Source organism: Chiloscyllium plagiosum, unplaced genomic scaffold, assembly GCF_037043375.1.
Source record: "Chiloscyllium plagiosum isolate Xiang-an unplaced genomic scaffold, Cpla_swu_hap1 HiC_scaffold_9, whole genome shotgun sequence".
In the NCBI taxonomy this organism is placed as follows: Eukaryota; Metazoa; Chordata; class Chondrichthyes; order Orectolobiformes; family Hemiscylliidae; genus Chiloscyllium; species Chiloscyllium plagiosum.
The window spans coordinates 22,456,475-22,479,571 of NW_028270147.1; the positions used below are offsets into that span (position 1 = coordinate 22,456,475).

At 42.4% G+C, this 23,097-nt stretch overlaps 1 protein-coding gene across 2 annotated transcripts in view; it reads right to left on the reverse strand.

The window, feature by feature from the left end:
* The window catches only part of bcar3 (BCAR3 adaptor protein, NSP family member), a 188,151-nt gene that overhangs the window by 105,629 nt on the left and 59,425 nt on the right, over positions 1-23,097 (reverse strand). The window contains exons 1-2 of one of the 2 annotated variants that reach the window (XM_043698829.2): positions 9,792-9,927; positions 3,266-3,590 (exon numbers count right to left, since the gene is read on the reverse strand). In XM_043698829.2, coding sequence (XP_043554764.2) covers positions 3,266-3,582 — 317 coding nt within the window. In that variant the 5' untranslated portion in view covers positions 3,583-3,590; positions 9,792-9,927. Of the gene's footprint in view, positions 1-3,265; positions 3,591-9,791; positions 9,928-23,097 lie in introns of those variants that run through there. The other variant, XM_087990469.1, reaches the window with a different exon arrangement.

Consider the following 23,097-nt stretch of genomic DNA (forward strand, 5'->3'; position numbering starts at 1 on the left):
TTGAAAGAAATCTGAGGAAGAGCCCCCAATTTTTGTGTTCTAAAATCTATTCATGTTTAGGAATATCATTAAGAAATGGACTACCAGAGAGACAGGAAGAGGGAAGGATGCACAACGGGTGAGAGTATCAGAAGTTGAGATGGCTGGAAAGAGAGCGATAGAAACTGGGAATGGAAGGAATGTATGAATCACAGAACGGGACAGCTAACATGTCAGCCTTGACCATGTGTTTTTTATTGGTCTTTATCATGCAGTTCTTAACTGTTCTTTGTATATAAACATTGGATTTTCCAAACAGATTATTGCACAATGCATGTTTTCAGTCTGACAAGCAAACCTGCAAGAACCTGCCAGGGACAATAATATGTATAAACATCTCTAAACAAGCTATTCCATCTTAATCAAGGTTCAGTTTCTGATAAACTGCAACAAAGGTAAGCGCACAGTCTACTCATATTGAAGCCTCGCAGTTTGAAGCTTAAGACAAGTAGGGAGACGAGGTAAAGGAAACTAAATATAAGTAAAAGCTACTTTTGTTATCTCTTATATATGTTTCTCTCCTGAAGGCGGCACCTGGTTTGGGACACATCCTTGCAAGTACCAGGCACATGCCTTCCAATAGTTCACACCTCAATGCCCTTTATGTGGAGGTTCAGACAGTGAGTGTGGTTGGGTCATTCAAATACTGCTGGAAGTGAAGGAAGGTGTTACAAGTCCACTCCTATCCTCTCCCATGTCAATACTCATTCTTACAATTGTGGTTGTGGTTATTGGATGTCAATCATCTCAGCTCCAGGACAGCTCTGCAGGAATGCCTCAGGGTAATGTCTTTGGCCCAACCACCTTCAGCTGCTTCATCAATTACCTTCCCTCCACCATAATGTCAGAAGTGGAGATGTTCGCTGAGAATTGCACAATGTTTAGCACCATTACGACTCTTCAGATATCAAAGCAGTCCATATTCAAATACAGCAAGATCTGGGTAGTATCCAAGTTTGGGCTGACAAATGGAAAGTAACATCTGTGCCACACAATGACAATATCCAATAAGAGACAATCTAACCACAGACCCTTGACATTCAATAACATTATCATTACAGAATCCCCTACTATCAACATCCTGAGGGTTACCATTGACCAGAAAATAAACTGGCTCACCACATAAACATAACGGCTACAAGTGCAAGTCAGAGGCTAAGAATATCCCAGTGAGTAATACACCTCATGTTGTCCAACATCTACAGGGCACAAGTCAGGAGTGAAATGGAATACACCCCACTTGCTGGATGGATACAGCTCCAACAACACTCAAGACGCTTGACACCATCCAGGTCAAAGCAGCCTGCTTGATTGGTACCACATCCACTCCTCCTATCACTGACACTCACTGTGTACTAATTACAAGATGCACTGCAGAAATTCACCAAAAATCCTCAGACAGCACCTTCCAAACACTTCCACCAAGAAGGCCAAGAACAGCAGGTGCATGTGAACTTCATCACCGGCAAGTTCCCCTCCAAGCCAGTCACCAACCTGACTGGGAAAAATGTCGCCTTTTACTTCATGGTCACTGAATCAAAATCCTGGAACTCCCTCCCTAAGGGCATTGTGGGTCAACCTACAACAGGTGGACTGCAGCGGTTCACAAAGGCATCTCACCTCACCTTCTCAAGGGTAACTTGCAATGGACAATAAATGCTGGCCCAGCCAATGAGGCCTACATCCACAAGTGAATAAGAAAACTCCCCCTCCTATTCATCTGAATTTGATGATCCTTTCATTTTCAATATTTCACACTTTCTTGGGCTATTTGGCCCAGTGTTTATACTGACTGGACTCCACTGGGGAAAGGTTATATAGAAGAAGTGTCCCTAATGATTTTATCAAGAGGTCATATTCTTGATTGCAAACAACTCCAATCTCTCCACAAGACTATTTAATGCCTGCCAATCAAACATGGTTGAATTATACAGTTGAGAAATCTTCATTAATATTTACCATGGAATACAAAACGCAATCAGAGGGCCCTTGTGGTGCAGTGATAGTGTCACTACCTCTGAGCCAGGAGCCCCAAGGTCATGTCTCACTTGCTCCAGAGGTGTGTAATGACATCCCTAGGATGGATTGATCGGAAAATATCTACAAACCATAATGATGCGTGACTGAGAAACAAACAAATTGATCCTGTGTCTTTCTCATTTAATTAAAATAAATTTCTGTAATTGTAAGCTGGGAATGCAGGATAAGTAGTTAAGAACAGTTCATAGAGTCATAGTCATGGATGGTCCAACTCGTCCATGTTGACCAGATAACCCAACCTAATCTAGTCCCACCTGCCAGTACCTGGCCCATATCCCTCCAAACCCTTCCTATTCATATACTCATCCAAATGCCTCTTAAATGTTGCAATTGTATCAGCCTCCACCGCATCCTCTGGCAGCTCATTCCATAAACGTACCACCCTCTGCGTGAAAAAGTTGCCCCTTAGGTCTCTTTTATATCTTTCCCCTCTCACCCTAAACCTATGCCCTCTAGTTCTGGACTCCCCCACCCCAGGGAAGAGACTTTGAATATTTATCCTATCCATGCCCTTCATGATTTTTTAAGCCTCTGTAAGGTCACCCCTCAGCTTCCAACGCTCCAGGGAAAACAGCCCCAGCCTATTCAGCCTCTCCCAAAAGAGACAGAGACGGCAGGATCAGAGCAGAGGGACTCAGATTTGATTTCATTGGGATAGACCCTATTTTTAGCCATCTTGCCAAGTACTGAAGGTGCCAGAGATTGTGTTAAACTGTGACACCCTTCTTCCCATCACATACGTGTTTCAAAAGCCATGTCAAAAGTGCCCATCTTATTCCTTCAAGGAATGCAGTTCGCTGCAGCCCAATACCAAGGGCAGAAAGACTAGTGATTATTTTCTTTCTTTGACCAGCTAGATTTTAAATTCTTGAAGAACCTCAGCTTGGTGTTTATTAGTCTCTGAGCTGTATCATAGCTTCCCTGACAAGAAATGCACACACTCTCATGGCTAACCCAATCACGAACAGTTGATGCACAGATTGGCAAAACCACTGTTCATATATCGCTTTAATGAACTAGGCTCCACAGGCATCTCAGGGATGGTGGATTATAGCATGTGAGGTAAGGATTAAATGTTTACAGGCTTCTTCAGTCAGAAATGCCGATTGGCACCTTTCACAGCCACATTCTGACATCCTCAACCCACCCCTTGTGTAGTGACTAAGAAAATGACAAAATCACTCACCCAGAATGGAATTCTGTGACCTCTTGTAATGGGTGCTCTTCAATTATCTCATAAGACAATGATGTTTTGTGCAATCGGGTTGGCAAAGGCTGTGGCTGGTTTCCTATGGGACTGTACGTGCCATCAGGTATCACAGACACCTTCCCATTTTTTTTTCTCGGCAGTGTGCCATGAATGGAAATACCCTGGAGTGAGCCAGAAAGCTGACCAGTGAGACGGCCTTTGATATTGAGCATGTCCATCGATGACTGGAGCGAGCTCTTACGGCTGGTTTGGATCTTACGAGGTAAACTTGCATAGTTTCCTGCAGCCATCATCTTCAGCTCTGCATTTAGAAAGACAAGCAGACACCATTAACAAATCAGGCAGCAGTTAATCATTACACAAAAGAAGCTATTAAGACTTCATGCCAATTAGAGTCCATTAGCGACAGCTAACAGAAATGATTAACAGCTCACTCTACAAATGGTCCTTGAGTAACTCCAAAAGATCTGACAATTTCTGAAAGGCTTGGCAAGGGGTTCAGAAGGACAGGTATGGCACTGATGGTTTGATTCCATCCTGCCAGTCCAGGTCATTGGAGCTTTACGCTCCTGCTATATCCAATCAATGCAAGTATTTTTTAAAAAATGTCCTCTACACTTTGCTCCTCTTCCAGGGGCAGAGTTTCGATCTTTTGACACTTTTTCAAATGGCCATCACTGACCTGAGCATCTCAAGAGCTAGAATTGATGGTAGTATTGTCAGGTTGATAGCCTGTCCTGATGTCTCCAGCAATTCAAGGTGAATTTCCCAGTCATTATGGAGGCAATTCATGTTAAAAAGTGTGTGTTTGTGGGTTTTATCTAAATTACTGCATTGGTTTATAAATATATGTATTTATATAACTATATATGTGTGGTTCAAATGGTATCACCTAGAAGCATTGAAGTGTTATAGTCCAGAAGGAGGCCATTTGGCCCATTGTGCCTACACTTGTTCTTCAACAAATATTATGACTTGGTGCCATTCTACTGTCTTTTCTCCAGATCCTTGAACATTGTTCTGATTTAAATAACCTTCCAATGCCCTCTTGAATGCTTCAATTCCTCCACCACACTTCCAGACAGTGCATGCCAGCCCCATTTACTCTGAGTGAAAAAGATTTTTCTCACACTACATTTGCTTGTTTTGCAAATTACTTTAAATCTGTGCCCTCTTGTTCTTGATTCCTTTCTGAGTGGAAAGTTTCTCCCAATCTACTCGATCCAGCTCCCTCTTAATATTGAAAACTTCTATGATATCTTCTCATAATCTTCTTATCTCCAAGAAGAACAGTCTGAACTGAGAATCATCAAATTACAGAATCCCTACAGTGTGGAAGCAGGCCAATCGGCCTATCGAGTCCACATCGACCCTCCGAAAAGCATCCTACCTGTACATACCCCATCCCTGTAACCCTGCATTTCCCTGCATATTCTTCCTACCAAAATGCATCACCTCACACTATTCCGCATTGATCTTCTTCTGCTACATATCCATTCTCTCCTTCACTCACACTTCCAAGACACAAGGCACTTCAGGGCTTCTCAAACATAACATCAACCCCAGCCAACCGAAACCAGGTTGCCAGCCAAACAGCCCATTTGCTTTCATATTGGTTTGGAAAAGTGATGGGCCAGACGCTGGGTGACCAATAGTGGAACAGCCTGGAATATGTTGGGTGACCAATGGTGGGAGAGCCTGGGATATGTTGGGTGACCAGTGGTGGGAGAGCCTGGGATATGTTGGGTGACCAATGGTGGGAGAGCCTGGGATATGTTGGGTGACCAGTGGTGGAGAATATAGTTGGGGGAATAGAACAATGACCCCTCCATTCAGGGGGTTCTCACTGCGACAGACAAGGTGTGCACAGGATGGTGCTGCAAATTCCAAGGCAATTAATACATTGACGAATGTGGGTGGCCATACCCACACTGTCACTGAGTTTCTAACTGGAACCCATTTCCTTATAACACTTTCAGTGTTACCCACAACAGCAGCTGTTCAAGAAGACGGCCCACCATCTTCTTCTCAAGGGGCAATTAACGATAGACAAGAAGGTCGGACTTTCCAGCAACACCCACATCCCATGGATTAAGAAATAAAAGATAACAGTACAGCAGTCACTGTTCTCAGCTGACTGTCTTCCTCCATCATCATTTAATCTTCACCCACCAGCAACAAATATTTATGCAACAGCTTTGAGAATATGAACGCTGTGTTAATATTCCTAGTAACTGTGCTAAATTATTCTTTTTCAGGTTTTCTACCATTGGGCTAATCAACTGTGAAAGCAGCACAGTTAAACCTGGCACAACAAATCTCCCAGGTTTCAGCATTTACAGTGGGTGTAAGAACTCCATGACTTTAGTTTCATTCTTTCGATGGTTGGGAAGCTACTGGAGTCCTGAGCAGATTGTTGTTGAAAATGAATCACTTGCCTTAGTGATCTGGAGTGAGATGCACTGCTAACTTTCCTTCTGCCACACAAGTGGATGTAGAGACAGAAGTAGACTATTTAACCCTTGAGTATATTTGCCTTCAGCTAGAACATTTACTTCTTAATTCCATTTATCTGCCTGACAAAAAATTTATTATCCATTTCAGTTTTTAAGTGTTCATTTGACCCCCAGCCCAACAGTTCTTCTGGAGGAGAGATCATTCAGCGCAGGAGTCCAATAGTGCTGGCAACTCAAGCGCAGGCCAGAGTGAAACCTTATTGGATTGCAAGGTTTGGTAGTCCCTCAGACAGTGGGCAGACACACCCAAAGTAATCATAAAGTCAAACAGAGCCTTTGGTCCAACTTGGTGTCGGTGGTGGGCAAGTTGTTGGAGGGAATCCTGAGGGACAGAATGTAGATGTATTTGGAAGGCAAGGACTGATTAGGGATCGTCAACGTGGCTTTGTGCGTGGGAAATCATGTCTCACAAACTTGATTGAGTTTTTTGAAGAAGTAACAAAGAAGATTGATGAGGGCAGAGCGGTAGACGTGATCTATATGGACTTCAATAAGGCATTCGACAAGGTTCCCCATGGGAGACTGGTTAGCAAGGTTAGATGTCACAGAATACAGGGAGAACTAGCCATTTGGATACAGACTTTTTTGTCATTTATATAAATGATTTGGATGTGAGCATAAGAGATATAGTTAGTAGGTTTGCTGATGACATCAAAATTGGAGGTGTAGTGGACAGCGAAGAAGGTTACCTCAAATTATAACGGGATCTTGATCAGATGGGCTAATGGGCTGAGGAGTGGTAGATGGAGTTTAATTCAGATAAATGAGAGGTGCTGCATTTTGGGAAAGCAAATCTGAGCAGGACTTATACACTTAATGGTAAGGTCCTAGGGAGTGTTGCTGAACAAAGAGACCTTGAGAGTGCAGGTTCATAACTCCTTGTTAGATAGGACAGTGAAGAAGGCGTTTAGTATGCTTTCCTTTATTGGTCAGAGTATTGAGTACAGGAGTTGGGAGGTCATGTTGCGGCTGTACAGGACATTGGTTAGGCTACTGTTAAAACATTGCATGCAATTCTAATCTCCTTCCTATCGGAAAGATGTTGTGAAAATTGAAAGGGTTCAGTAAAGATTGACAAGGATGTTGCCAGGGCTGGAGGATTTGAGCTACAGGGAGAGGTTGAATAGGCTGGGGCTGTTTTCCATGAAGTGTCGGATGCTGAGGGGTGACCTTATAGAGGTTTATAAAATTATGAGGGGCATGGATAGGATAAATAGACAAAGTCTTTTCCCTGGAGTCCAGAACTAGAGGGCATAGGTTTAGGGTGAGAGGGGAAAAGATATAAAAGAGACCTAAGGGGCAACTTCTTCATACAGAGGGTGGTACGTGTATGGAATGAGCTTCCAGAGGAAGTGGTGGAGGCTGGTACAATTGCAACATTTAAAAGACATCTGGATGGGTATATGAATAAGAAGGGTTTGGGCCAGATGCTGGTAGGTGGGACTAGATTGCCAAAGGGTCTGTTTCCATGCTGTACATCTGTATAACTGCAGTCCATGCCGACCACGTTCCCAAACTAAACTAGCCCCACTTGCCTGCATTTGGCCCATGTCCCTCCAAGGAGAAGAAAGTGAGGACTGAAGAAGGGTTATGTCTGAAACATTGACTCTCTTGCTCCTCAGATGCTGCCTGATCTGCTGTGCTTTTGCCAGCGTCATACTTTATCAACTTCCCCCCATCCCATATCCCTCCAAATCTTTCCTATTTATGAACTTATCCAAATGTCTTTCAAACATTGTAACTGTACCAGCTTTCACCATTTTCTCTAGCAGTTCATTCCACACACGAACCACTCTCTGTGTAAAAAAAGTTGCCTCTCGTGTACTTTTTAAAATTTCCTCCTCTCACCTTAAAATATATGCCCCCTAGTTTTGAACTTCCCCACACTGGGGAAAAGACTCTTACTATTCACCTTACTTTTGCCTCTCATGATTTTATAAACCTCAATAAGGTTACCCCTCAACCTCCCATGCTCCAGTGCAAAAGGTCCCAGCCTGTCTTTGTAGCTCTAATCCTCCATTCCTGGCAACATTCTGTAAATCTTTTCTGGACCCTCTCTAATTTAATAATATCTGTCCTCGAGCAGAGCGACCAGTACTCCAAAAGAAGCCTCACCAATGTCCTGTACAACCTCAACATGAACTGCCAGAGAAAATGGTGAATGCTGGTACAGTTACAATGTTTAAAATACATTTGGATAAGTTCATAAATAGGAATGCCTGCTTAACCACTCTGTCTACATGTGACACAAATTTCCAAGAAGCATGTACCTGAACCCCTAAGTCTCTCTGTTACTTTAGCAAATTTGAACTCATTGCTTTGTTGACTGTGTAAACAGCCTTGCGTGTATTGGTTAGAATGTTGCTACATTGCAACTTCCCCAGAGTTGACACCATTACATCCTGCTTCATTCCAGAGGCTGTACTTCAAGGATTTGTGATTCTGATTCTCAGATAATGGAAAGGTTGTGACGGCAGGGAGCAGGTCGTACATACACTGACCTTAACCATCAAGAAAGCAGCTTCTATCCTTCTGATAAATTAAAAATCAAAACAGAATCATTTTGGGTCTACTTCACATCAAGAACTAAATTGCATTTCTGGAATCTGTCTTTTGGATACATTAACTAACCACCTGCGTCTTTCCAAGCTTTAAAACAATTAACCACAGATCATGAGCTTATATTTAGAGAAACAGCTTACAACATTCAGTCACACCACATTTGCATCTCGCTTGCCACTGTGATCAACATGAGGAAGAGATTCACACTTTGATTTTTTTTTCTGGCTGCTATTTAAAGTTCTAGAACAAGTTTTTATCATTACAGATGAGAAATAGACCAAAGCTTCTCCGCAGCTATAAAGTGAATCGCAGATAAGCTTCATCGAAAGTGGGAGACAAATTGCCACCATTTTATAAGCTCAAGACAAACTTCAGACTCTAGAGCACTTCAACCCACACAAAGAACTGTTACAAAAAGGCAATTCATTCTGCACTGAACAATGTTGAGTGGAACAATGTTTTCTATAGTGTCACACAGCAACCTACACTGCTGCTGGCTTAACCGGAGAAAAACCTCTCCCAAAGTCTCAGCCTTCCACCAAATGCTTTTATTTCTCAAATCAACCACTTCCAGAAGGGTTTCTGCAGGTTACACTGTGTATTCAACAATGTTTTAAATATCACCCAGTCTCCTGGCAACAATCCATCAGACATCAGGTCTGCTTACCCAGCCCCTGAAAGAAAACACGAAGTGAAAAGCTTAAAGAGAATTAATCTTCATCAATGGAGTAGCACAGACAACTCTGTCGACTTCAGTCCAGGGATCCCCTCAACTATGTGTCTGAGAGGTTCCCAGCACTACTATCCAGGGCAGTGTCGCACTGACATTAAAAGTGAGACACCGGGCACACAAGAGCGTTTCATAAAAGGGTTAAGCAGTTTGCACTGACAGAAAATCAAATCCTGGCTCTTTGAACATTAGACAATCATTTAGCCAGCCACATTCACAAGGCCATGGATGCAGGACATTAACATGAACTATGACCTTCACCAGGATAAAGGATGTGGGTGACAATTATCACCAGAGGGTGCCTCACATTAAGTCACTGACAATCACTTTTATCTTTTACTGAATGTTAATGTGGGAACAAAAATACAGGACCAGATTTTATAATGCTTCAATGTTCTTATAAATTAAGTGATTAAATAATCGTCACATCAAGGTATGTGCTGAAATAGAGCAATTATGGAGCACTATACCAAAAGCAGCAGTCAAAATGAAAATATTTGTGCTTTAAAGTAGCAACCTTTAAGCTACCATCTCTCAACAGCTCACAGCGCCTGCACAACGTGCTTTAAATTAACTATACAATTAACTATCTAAAAAGAAAACAGATGGGTTCTTCAGTGGCAAAGACATTGTGGGACATAAAGTTAACAGGAGCTTTCAACAACAGCTAACTTGAGAGCCAATACTGACCTACCTCCAATAAATGATGACAGCTTTTTTTCTCAATGGAATTCCGCACACTGATTCCAGTGTTTTTCACACAACTAAAGCTGTGTCTGCACAGAAAGATGAGCCTGGGGCTCTCTGCCAGATTACACATCAAAGCACAGAAGAATTACTTATGGAGTTCTGTTTCCTTTTTTTCTAAAGCTCCCTCGCGATCCGTCCATCTCTCTCCTTCCCTCCCTCTCCACAATCACAGATCCAAAGTTGCTGCTGCTGCCGGTGCGGAGAACAAACTTCCAAGAGGCAGGGCTCTGACGTCTGAATTACTGTTGAATTCCCAGCCACACCCCAGTGTGGGCACTGAGGAACCCAGTCAGAGCTGAGCGTCTGACCAGCAATCACTATAAACCCATTAGCTTGTCAGTGAACTTGCTTAAACCAGGCCGCACTATTCCACGAGCAATTAGGGCCCTGCCTGGTTTGATAAAAGCAATAAAGATTGGCCTCATGGAAGCCACAGGAAGGCTTCAGAAGTGCCATCCCCCTCACCTTCCTCTATCCACACCCTTTTTTAAAGGCACCATAAATGAAATGAAGATATAAAATCTAATTAACTGAAAAAGACCTGTGGGGAAAGCAGGAGGGAGTGAATGGCACAGACTGTATTGCTTTACAGAGCTATGGCATGCATTTAACAGACTGAATGTCCTCCTGTGCCCTTTCGGAAGGATGTTGTGGAACCTGAAAGGGTTCAGAAAAGAATTGCAAGGATGTTGCCAGGGTTGAAGGATCTGAGCTATAGGGAGAGGTTGAACAGGCTGGGGCTGTTTTCCCTGGAGCATCAGAAGCTGAGGGGTGACCGTATAGAGGTTTATAAAATCATGAGGGGCATGGATAGGGTAAATAGACAAAGTCTTTTCCCTGGGGTGGGGGAGTCCAGAACTAGTGGGCATAGGTTTAGGGTGAGAGGGGAAAGAATATAAAAGAGAACTAAGGGGCCACTTTTTCACGCAGAAGTTGGTGCATGTATGGAATGGACTGCCAGGGGAAATGGTGGACGCTAGTACAATTGCAATATTTAAAATACATCTGGCTGGGTATATGAATAGGAAGGGTTTGGAAGGATATGGGCCAGGTGCTGGCAGGTGGGACTAGATTGGGTTGGGATATCTGGTCAGCATGGACGGGTTGGACTGAAGGGTCTGTTTCTGTGCTGTACATCTCTATGACTCCATGATTCCATTACACAATATCAACTGGATCTGCATTGTTAAGAGAACATTATTCCCCTTTGCTTTTTGTATTTTGTCTTTGAAAGAAAAAGGCATGCTGAAATTGCTCCCAAATGCTGCTTTTACAACTTTTTAATGAATGAGAACATTTTGAAAAAAAGTAAGGAACACTGAACTGACAATACAAACCAATGATATACAGGTAATATTGTTCAGGATCATCAAATGATGAAGCAGAGTTCAAGGCTAATCAACCCATCAATTCAGCATGATTACCCACTCTCTTTAATGGACATTCCTGCTTCCTGAAGGCTTGCTATTGTGGGAGCATTGCCAAGTGAACTGGTGAGTCATGCAGGCCAGGAAAATCCCATGGTCAATTGCCAATCTGGGTCGGGTTCAACTATCTGAGTTAAAGCAGTAGTTACTACCTTCTTATGGGCCTTTGGATCATACAGACAGACAGACAGGAAAATTGGCCAGGGTTCATACTCCTCTCTGCTACTCAGTAACCGTGACTGATCACTAGACTTTGAGGAGGTCCCTTGCACGGCGATTTGGTAGTGTCTCTATCCCTGGACCGTGAGGCACCGGGTTAAGTCCCACCTGTTCCAGAGTGTGTAATCACATCTCTGAACAGATGGATTAGAAAAATAGGTTAAAAACATTGGGCAAGACAAAGTTGGACTTAATTTGGATGGTTCCCATTGCAACAATTACCCCCTGACACCAGGACCTTGAAATTGAGTTCCTGTCCATAGTCAGAGATTCAAAGTTATTGCTGCAGTTTTATCAGCTTTCAACATGCAATGTGTATATTCATGGCTCAGTATATCGCCAATTCTGTCACCATCAGTCAGGTGATCCAACTAGTTCAGTGGACAGTTACAGGAGGGCATGCCAGGAGCAGCACCAGGTCTCTGTAAAAGTGAGGTGCCAACCTGATGAAGCTACAACACAGGATTGCATGTATACTAACCACAGGAAGTAGAGTACGACAGTCAGAGATAAGTGATACCCAGAAGCAACAGCTCAGGTCACAGTACTGCATTCTGCCATGTCCATTCGTGAATGAGAGTGGACAATTAAACAACTAACAGGAGGAAAAGTGTTCCCTAACATTCGCATTCTCAAGAATGGGGAGCCCAACACTTCCGCACGACAGTGAGCCGAAGCATTTGTAACCATCTTCAGTCAGAAGTGTCAAGTGATAATTCATTTTGGACTCCTCCTGAGGTCCCAATCATTACAAACGCCAGTCATCAGCCACATCAATTCATTCAACACAATGTCAAGAAAGGCTGAAGACCCTGGAGACCAGAAAGCTATGAGCCTGTCAATATTCTGTCTGTAATACTGAAGACGTGTGTTCTAGAACAAGCCGCACCCCTAACCAAGGTGCTCCGCTGCAGCTACAACACTGGCACGTACCAAGGAATGAAGAAAATTGTCCACAAAAGTAGGTCAAATCCAACCCGGCCACTTACTGTCCCATTGGTCTACTCTAAATCATCAGTAAAGCGACGGAAAGTGCCATTAACAGTGATACCTACTCAAAAATAACTTGCTCACTGATGTTCAGTTTGGATTCTGCCAAGGGATCTTGGATTTTGAAATAATTATAATATGGCTTTTTTTATTCACTCGTGGGACATGGACATCACTGGCTGGCCAGCATTTATTGCTTATCCTTAGTTGCACTTGAGAAGGTGGTGGTGACCTGCCTGCTTGAAATACTGTGGTCCACGAATGTAGATATATGCACAGTGCCCTTTGGGAGGGAATTCCAGAATTTTGACCCAATTCCAGTGATGGACTGGCAATATATTCCCAAGTCAGGATGGTGAGTGGCTTGGAGGGGAACTTGTAGCTGGTGGTCTTCCCATGCATCTGCTGCCCTTGTCCTTCGAGGTGGAAGTGGTCCCGGGTTTATAAAGAGCTGTCTAAAGGTCTTTGGTGAATTTCTTCAATGCATCTTGTAGATGGTACACACTGCTGCTACTGTGTGCAAGGGTTGGAGGGAATGGATATTTGTGGATGTAGTGCGAATCAACGAGGATGCTTTGTGATGGATTGTTGAGTGTTGTAGGAGCTGCACCCATCCAAGCAAGTGGGGAGAATTCTATCACACTCCTGACGTGCCCTGTGGATAGTGGACAAGCTTTGGGTAGTCAGGAAGTGAATTATTCGCTGCAGTATTCCTAACCTTTGACCTTCTCTTGTAGTCACTCTGTTGATGTGGCAGGTTCAGTTTAGTTTCTGGTCGATGGCAACTCCCAGGATGTTCGTAGTGGGGGATTCAGTGATGGTAAAACCAGTGAATGTCAAGGGTCAGTGGTTAAATTGTCTCTTATTGGAGATGTTCACTGCCTGTCATTTGTGTGGTGTGAATGGTGCTTATCACGTCAACCCAAGGCTGAATATTGTCTAGATCTTGCTGCATTTGAACATGGATTGCTTCAGTACGGTCCAAACATATATAGAATTCCAGAGGTAAGTGAGTGAGTGACTTATGAGATATCACAGCAGCATTTCACTGGGTGTGGCATTAAGGAGACCTGGCAAAATTGCAGGCAAAGGGAAGCAAAGGGAAAATCCTCTACTTGTTGGAGTCATATATGGCACATACATTTTAGTTCCAGTCCATTGCCCCATGAGTTCCATAGGGTAGACATTTTCGAATTAACCTTTTCAGTGATGTTATTACTGACACCCCTGGCCCAGAGATACGAACCCCAGCTCCTCAGGGTTATGTTCAGTATTCAAACATTTCGAGCTGCCGCAACTCCTCAGATACTGAAGCCATTCATGTCCAAACCCTGCAAGGTCTAGCCAATATTCAGGCTCGGACTGATTAAGTGTTATGTAACTTTGTGTCCCATTTTGTGCCTTGCAATGACCAATTCCAACAAGTGAGAACTCAACTATCTCCTCTTGACATGCAAAGATATATCATTGCTCAATACCCCCAACATTAACCTCTTGGAAGTTACCATTGACCATAAATCTAACTGGATTATATCAATACTATACCTACAAGAGCAGGAGAGAGGCAAGGAATCCTGCACGAGTAACTCAACTCATGACTCTTCAAAACTTGTCCATGTGGCTCAAGTCAAGACTGTGATAGAATACTCTCCACTTGCCTGGTTGAATGCTTCTCTAACAACACTCAAGAAATTCAACACTATTCAGAATAAAAGAGCCAATTTGATTGGAACCCTATCCACAAGCTTCATCATTCATCTCTGGTGAGCGAGTGCCATGTACAAGATGCATAGCTCAGTGGTTCTTGCACTTTATAAATAGATCACTGGCAACAAAAACTGGGAATTTATGCTGAACCTTTGGAAACCTCTAGTTAGCCACAACTAAAGTGTGACACTTGGTTCTTGTCAGCGCTCTTTAGGAAGGATTTGAAGATTCTTGAAAGTATCCACAATGGTTCCAAGGATGGTTGACTTTAGTGACAAAGTTAGGGTTATTTCTATTTGGTCACAGGATGAGGCTGTTGCTGGGTGGGCCAGCATTTATTGCCCATCCCAGAGGGCAGTTAAATGTCAACCACATTGCTGTGGGTCTGGAGTCACATGTAGGCCAGACCAGGTAAGGATGGCAGATTTCCTTCCCTAAAGGACATTATTAAATGAGGACAGTTTTTACAACAATCAACAGTGGTTACTGTAGACCAGCTCTTTATTCCAGATTTTCTTCAATTTAAATGTCACCACCAGGCACAGTGGGATGCAAACCCAGCTGTGAGAACATTTAAAATGAAAACAGAAAATACTGGAGAAACTCAACAGGTCTGGCAGCACCTGTAGAGCTAAAGACAGAGTTAATGTTTCAAGTCCAGTGACTCTTTGACAGAATGGGATGTCTCCTCTCCCTTCTTGGCATTCCACAGGGACTGTTCCCTCCAGGATACCTTTGTCAACCTCTCCTCCATTCCCAACACCTCTTCACATCCCTACGGCACCTTCCCATACAATCAGGAAAGGTGCAACACCTGTCCGTCTACATCCTCCCTCCTCACTATCCAAGACCCCACACACACCCACCCAGCGATTTACCTGTACTTCACTCAATCTAGTCTACTGTGTTCACTGCTCAGAATATGGAGATGAAACATAGAATGCCTGACTACCTTGCAGAACACCTACACTTTGTCCATAAAAACAACCCCGAATCTCCTGTTACCTGCCATTTCAACACACCACCGGGTTCCCTGGCCAACATCTTTGTCTCAGGCTTACAGCAAAGTTCAATACCAGCTGGAGGAACGGCACCTCATCTTCCAACTAGGTACTTTACAGCCTTTAGGGAGCAATATTGAGTTTGACAATTTCAGAATGTGAACTCCATCCTCCATGTTTGTTATCCACTGCTAACCCCCAGGTCCTGTTTTGTATGAGTTCCTCCCAGCACAGCCAACCCATTCTCAACAATTCACACTTGTAATTAGCACCCTATCCATTGTTATTCTCTGTCTTGGCTTAATATTAGTTATCTCATTGTTTGCCTCGTTTCTCTCTCTCTCTCTCTCTGGACACCTTCTCCACGTATGTTATTCACATACTCCTCCCACCCCCCATCCCAGTTTTGATGAAGGGTCACTGAACTTGAAACATAAGCTCTATTTGTCTTTACAGATGCTGCCAGACCTGCTAAGTTTCTCCATCATCTCCAAGTTTTGTTCCAGTTTTCCAGCATCTACACGTTCTTTAACTAGGAGAAGGTGAGGACTGCAGATGCTGGAGATCAGATTGAAGAGTGTGGTGCTGGAAAGACTCCGCCTTACCCCCTAATCCATTTATCTCTCACCCCCTTCCCGGTCCACAAGCCTCATTCTTGATGAAGGGTTTACGCCCGAAATGTCGATTTCCTGTTCCTCAGAAGCTGCCTGACCTGCTGTGCTTTTCCAGCACCACACTCTTTGACTTCACACATTCTTTGATTTTATTCCCCAGAACATTTGCCAGAGACTCTGGATTTTCTGTCCAAGTGACGTTATTACTGCCTCACCTGAAAGGAGCAGATGTTGTTCTCCTTAAAACAGGGGGAGTTTGGGGGGGGGGGGGGGGGGGGGGAGTGGTGGGTGGGATTTGATAGAGCTATACAGGGTAATGACAGGTTTGGATAAGGTGAACAAAGAAAATCCTCTCCCATTCAAAGACAGCTGGGGAAGATGATGGCCTTGTGCTATTATCACTGGACTGTTAATCCAGAAACCCAGGTAAGGTTCTGGGGACTAGGGTTCAAATCCCACCATGCCAGATAGTGAAATCTAAACTCAATTAAAATAAATCTGGAATTAAGAGTCCATGAATTGATTGCTGGGAAACCCCAACTGGTTCACCAATGTCCTTTAGGAAAGGAAACTGCCACCCTTAAGACTCTAGACCCACAGTACTGTGATTGACTGTTTACTGCCCTCTGGGTAATTAGGGCTGGGCAATAAGTGCTGGCCTGGTCAGCCATGCCTTCCTCCCATCAATGAATTTAAAAAAAAGATTAAAGGCTTTTTTTAAGCAAAGGATACAAGCAGATTGCGAAGAAGAACTTTTTAATGCAGAGACTGATAATGACCGGGAACCCACAGCCTGTGAGCATGGAGGAAACAGAGATGATGAATAATTTCAAAAGAAAACTGGATGGACACTTGAACAAGAAAGAAGTGCAACTGACTGAACTGCTGTTCTGAGAGGTAGCATGGGTTTGATAAGCCAAATGACCTCTTTCTGTACCAGAACTAATCTATGTCTCTTAGTGTCCCACGCAATAGCAGCAGCATGTTTTTCTTTGAAGGGGGTGTAATTCCCAGTCACACACACAAAGAACAATCCCCTTAGGCAAGACACTGAGGAGCATTGTGAACCATGAAACCATTAAAAATAACAAAGGCTCTTCTTGCTTTGTTGTAAAAAGGAAGTCCCTGCTAAAGCTAGAGCATTTACAGAGACATTCGGAGAGTCCTGATATTCATTATCCATGTTCACTACAATGTAAACATGCAGGAGGAAACATCAAGATCACTAGATTATTTGACTATTGCTCTATTAACTATTTATTTAAGAAGCAATGTGACAGATATTACTTTCAGCTCAGTCATCACTTTGGGTGCTACAGAGTCATAGACTATCTGCTACATCGGAAAGAATACTCAGAATTGGTGTCTCGAAATGACACTATGCTGGAACTGTGGGTCTGACTGGCAGAAGGGGATTTCAAGGGGAGATGGTGAGATAGTGGTAATGCTCTGGGGATGTGGGTTCAAATCCCACCAAAATGTCCAGTGGAATTTGAATGCAAGTAATAAATTTAGGGAGAATCAAAGAGAGGGATTGAGTCTCTATAATGAATGGTGTTAAGAAACACATTGAAGCTTTGTTTTGAAGTTCATGTTGTGTTTCTGTGTTCTATATATACAGCTTTTGTTTTTAATTTTTTTTGCATGATAAACTTCTTTTCTGTCGTTAAAGAGTATCCATAGCCTCAATGAAACAGTTTCTGTGACTAATCACCATGTTAATGAACTGCAAAATTAAATACATGATCCACCAGGTTAACTTCCTTTTTGGGATCTGACTTGTTGTCACGACTCTGACATGGGGAATGCATTCATAATCAGGTACCACTCCTCAACGAGTCGCAACATTGGTGATTATTCAATCACCAAAATGGACAATTGCTTCTTGAAGAAAGGTCACTAGACCCGAAACGTTACCTCTGCTTTCTCTCCATATATGCAGCCAGGCCTACTGAGTTTTCCCAGCAATTTCTGCTTTTGTTTCTGATTTCCAGCTTCCACACATCTTTGTCTTTTTTTCCCCAGGAACTGTTACTGAGAAAATAATTTCAGGAGAGGGTCTTCAGCTTCAGGATTATCTTCCTTACTAATGGACTTTGGTCTAAAAATCAGAAAACTGAATCCAGAAATTATTGTTAAGCAACCATTAGCACAGAGATGGTCTAGTCTTTTCAAACCTAGGTCTTCTAATAATTAAGGGATATAAACCCCCATCTCTTACTTACTAGAAAGCAATGTTCATCTTTTCACTAAAGTGATGAGATTTTTCTGTTACCAGTAGGTGACTTCCAGCTGTTGACTTCATCCCTTGATAAAACTGCATGGTAAACGTTTTTCAATCTAGAAAATATCCATAACATTCCAAAGCTTCCAAATATTTCACATCGTCCTTGGATATAAATATATCTTCCAACATTGTCCAGTATTACCACCAACTAGGTTCATGACACCAGAGATTATGAGTAAGAAGAGAAAGAAGGCTTTTTTTTCATGTCACTGACATCCAGTTTCTCCATTGCTTGTGACACCAACCATATATTTGCCCTCTTCCGGATACCGCAAACGTCTACATGATCCAAATAAAACTCAATTCTAGCACGTTTTTGAGAAGATGTGTAGCTCAGGTTGTAGTTCGGGATGTAAGTTTGCTCACTGAGCTGGAAGGTTCATTTTTCAGATGTTTCATCACCATACTAGGGTAACATCATCAGTGAGACTCAGTGAAGTGCTGGTGTTATGTCCTGCTTTCTATTTGTGTGTTTAGGTTTACTTGAGCTGGCGATGAAATTTCCTGTGTTGGTGATGTCATTTCCTGTCCTTTTTTCTCAAAGGGTGGTAAATGGGGTCCAAACCGATGTGTTTGTTGATAGAGCTCTGATTGGAATGCTATGCATCTAGGAATTCTTGTGTGTGCCTCTGTTTAGCTTGTCCTAGGATGGATGTGTTGTCCCAGTCAAAGTTGTCTTCACCTGGAAACTCAATTCTTTCTCAACAAACTGAACCCAATCAATTCATCCTCAATATTGAAAACATTCCTTGGCTTTCTTTAAAATAATGCAAAAATTTCGTATTTATTTAATTCTGGGTTTACTTATTCCAGCCCCTACCAGTGTCCTGGGAAAAAGGTTCTGCGTAGCAAGGTAGGTGTTGATTCACAGTTTAATCATACCTTGGGAAGAATGAGAAGAAGCCTGCAGTGGGGTAATTTTCATCTTCCCAGGTCACTGTAAGGTGTTTCGTAGCCAATAGTGAATGTTTTTGAGGTGTAGTCAGTGCTGTGGTGTAGTTAAAAACAAAAAGAACTGTGGATGCTGTAAATCAGAAACAAAAACAGAAATTGCTGGAAAAGCTCAGCAGGTCACAAATGCTGGCAGACCTGCTGAGCTTTTCCAACAATTTCTGTTTTTGTTTGTGGTGTAGTTAAATGTGTAAAGATTCTGGGCAAATCTTACTTTGTTTTGATCCTCGGTTGTTTACCCCAGTTGCATGGAATTATATAAAGTGTACGACACAGAAACTGAGGCCATTATTATTATTATCAGACAAGAGGATTTCCAAACACTTGGTGAAGACTGCAGGATGCAATTATCAGTCTAGCAGACAGTCCTGGGTGAACCCCGGTTCACGCCCAGATTGTCAGGATTGGAATTCAAACCCTAAAGGGAAACTAAAGTGCAGACTGTAAATACAGGATACTAGTGAAGCTGTGAGCATTTCATTCAACACTTAGTTCTGTCTGATCCAGCTCTTCGCTGAGGGGCTGCTTTGTCCCATTTCAATATCAGCAGCTAAAAATTCCTTAGCTGCATCTCATAATCTAACATGCAAAGTCTAACATTGGAGGGGAGCAGCCAAGCACAACACACAACCCACATTAAAGTTGTGCAAGAAGAGGCGCTTAACTCTAGTCAGGAATTCAGCAATCTACAAGTTCCTGTTCAGGTTATGTATATACATGGGTATAGGTAACCAAACTGTACAGCACCTGGCATTTGTATAGCACCTTTAGCATAGTCAGATGATCACAGACAGAAACCGAGACCGAACTACATCAGGTGATTTAGGAGCGATGACCAGAAGCTCTATAGAAGCAGTCAGTTATAAGTGGTGCCTCATAGGGGGAGAGATTAGTGGTGACGTGGAAAGCAACAAGACCATTAAATAAAAGTATTCTTTCTCGCAAAGCTGAAAACAAAAATAGCTGGAGATCACAGCAGGTCAGGCAGCATCCTAGCAGAGAGAGCAAGCTAACGTTTGCAGTCTAGATCACTATTTGTCCGAGCTCATCTAGACGCGAAGCATTAGCTTGCCCTCTCTCTCCGTGGATGCAGCCTGGCCCGTTGTGATCTGCAGTATTTTTTGTTTTCAGAACAGATTCCAGCATCTGCAGTAATTTACTCCTACTTTCTCATAAAGCAATTGAATGTGGAATGACTGTCACATTCCGGTGAGCTTGATTTGTCAATATGATGGAAGATTTGAATTTAGATGGCTTGATAAACTTACCAGGTAGGGAAATTAATAATATAGATGAAAAATGGAATATTTCTGAATGCATTGAAAGTCAAAAAGAAACCACACTTGCCACTAGGTTCAAGGGCAGAGAACCTTTAGGAATAATACCAAATTGACTAATTAATTGTGTGCAAGGACAATCCAGATATAATTCAAATAACTTTTACAGACCAACAACTTTCAAAAAAATAAGGCTAGGTAACAGACACAACTCATAGGCCAAAAGAACCTTGAAGCAAGTAGTGAATAATGGTAGTAATAGTGAAAGCTATTTTATTTCCAAGAAATGAAAGAGATTATAATCAACTAATTTACATCAGTGATCACTCCAGGAGAATGCAATGCACAGCTAACACTAAATTGCTCAGTATGAAAGTGAATGTAGATATGATCTAGATAAATAGGGATCTGTAATAGAATAGGCTGCTGATTCTGATGGTATTCACCCCAGAGTGCTCATGTAAATAGATGCCGTGGAAATAACTCACTACATTCAAAGATTTGGAGATGCCGGTGTTGGTTTGGGGTGTACTTGCAGAGAATTATTGTACTTTGCTCAAAAACTGCTTGAATCCATGTAAGACTCTGTTAACTCATTTTTAAGATTACATTACAGTGTGGAAACAGGCCCTTCGGCCCAACAAGTCCACACCGACCCGCCGAAGCGTAACCCACCCATACTCCTACATTTACCCCTTACCTAACACTACGGGCAATTTAACATGGTCAATTCACCTGACCTGCACATCTTTGGACTGTGGGAGGAAACCGGAGCACCCGGAGGAAACCCACGCAGACACGGGGAGAACGTGCAAACTCCACACAGTCAGTCGCCTGAGGCGGGAATTGAACCTGGGTCTCTGGCGCTGTGAGGCAGCAGTGCTGACCACTGTGCCACCGTGCCACCATAGAATCAGTCTAAACGTTATGGCACAGACAACAGAACACAGGGGGCTAACACCTCCAACACCTTATCTGCGCTGACAGCAATTGTTACAGTGAACCTGAGAATGTAACTTTTTTAAAAAATGTTTTATGATTTACACATGAAAGAAGTGAAACTAGCATGGTCATTCTTACAGATGAGAGACTTAATAAACAATCATTCAAAGTATAATTTCAGTTACATCAGACTGTAAACTTTTGCTATAAATTCTGTGTCTTACAATTGTGTACTCCACAACCACCTGATGAAGGAGCAGCACTCCGAAAGCTAATGCTTCCATATAAACTTGTTGGACTATAACCTGGTGTTGTGTGGTTTTTAACTAGATTCAAAGATGTTGCCTTGAACTGGAGGAAGGATTTATTTTACTAATATTCAAAACTGACAATCAAAATGAATTATTCAGCTCATTTTAATACTAATCGGGAACCGAAAAGGAGCAGATAGCTATCCCATATGAGGAGGTTTCAATTTCCAATATCCAATACTGAATGAGCTGAATTTCCTCCAAGTAAATATTGGTAAGATTAAAGCCATTGATATTAGTTCCAGCCATAAACTCAGTTCCTTGCCCACCAGCTCCATAGTACTCCATGACACGTCGCCAGAGGCTAAACTCAGACTGTTTGCAAACTCAGAGCCACATTTAGCCCTAAGATGAGCTTCTGGTCACAAATCCATGTTGTCACAAAGACTGCCTAATTCTCGCCACCGTAATATCATCTGACTCTGCCTCAACTCATCTACTCATCAAACATTCGGCCATGTCTTTGTCAACCTTGGTCTTTATTTTGCAAGGCTTTCCAGACCAGTTCTCCATATTCTACTCTTTATACATAGAAGGTCATCTAAAACTCTGCTGCCAATGTCCTAACTTTAATAAAACTTGTTCATTTATGATCTCTGTGACCTGCAGTGGATCTTTGTTAAGAGACACCTCCATTTTAAAGCTTTCTCTCCTCCATTCCACTGGCCTGTCCATCACTGTCATTTCCTCAAGCAGCACAACCTTTGAAGATAATTGTTCCAGTTTCCTCCCTCAGCGTTTTTGGTTTTAATCAGTTCACTACTAGCTGCCATTCTTTCAGTTACCAAGGCCTTAAGCTCTGCAATTTCCTTCCAAAACCTCAACTTTCTTTAGTCCTTTATACACTCCATAAAACTTAACTTTGGCTAAGCTTTTAGCCACCTGTCCTAATGGCACCTGTTACGCTCTTCTCTGTGATAACTCACAACATCAAAGATGCTAAATAAATGCAAGTTATTGTTGTTAATTGTGAGGCTGCATTTGGTTCTTGTTAACCACAGCTCCATCTGTTTTGGTCAGCTGATGGATGCATGTAATATAATAAGTTTTGTCTTACTTAATGGATATGGTGAAAGCCAAGCCCAAGCAGGGTTCCCAACTAAAGCCTGCTGAATATAAAGGAAAATTGGTGGCTGAGTTGTGGTGTTTCTATAGATCTTCAAAAATGGCAACAGGACCTGGATACAAGGCCTATCCCCATTTCTGATTCATCTAATTTTGTCTGCAGTGGGAAAGGGGTATTGAGTGAATCTCAGATAGTTAACTCGAACCCAAAACGATCAATTTGAAATTAGAGCTAATTTCAAACATACCCCAAATGGCAGTTCCTTGGGAACCTTAAGCCCCAGTTGAGAGCCATCAATTATATAAAATACTCTTACAATGCAGATAAGATCTGTTTATGTGTTATGAGCTCAAGCTGCTTAAATAGTCATGACCCTAAAACATGAAAAAAAGACTGAAGCTGTCAAAGGTAAAAATGCTGTTTATCAGTTTGATTTGATTGACAGGCCACCTGGTTTA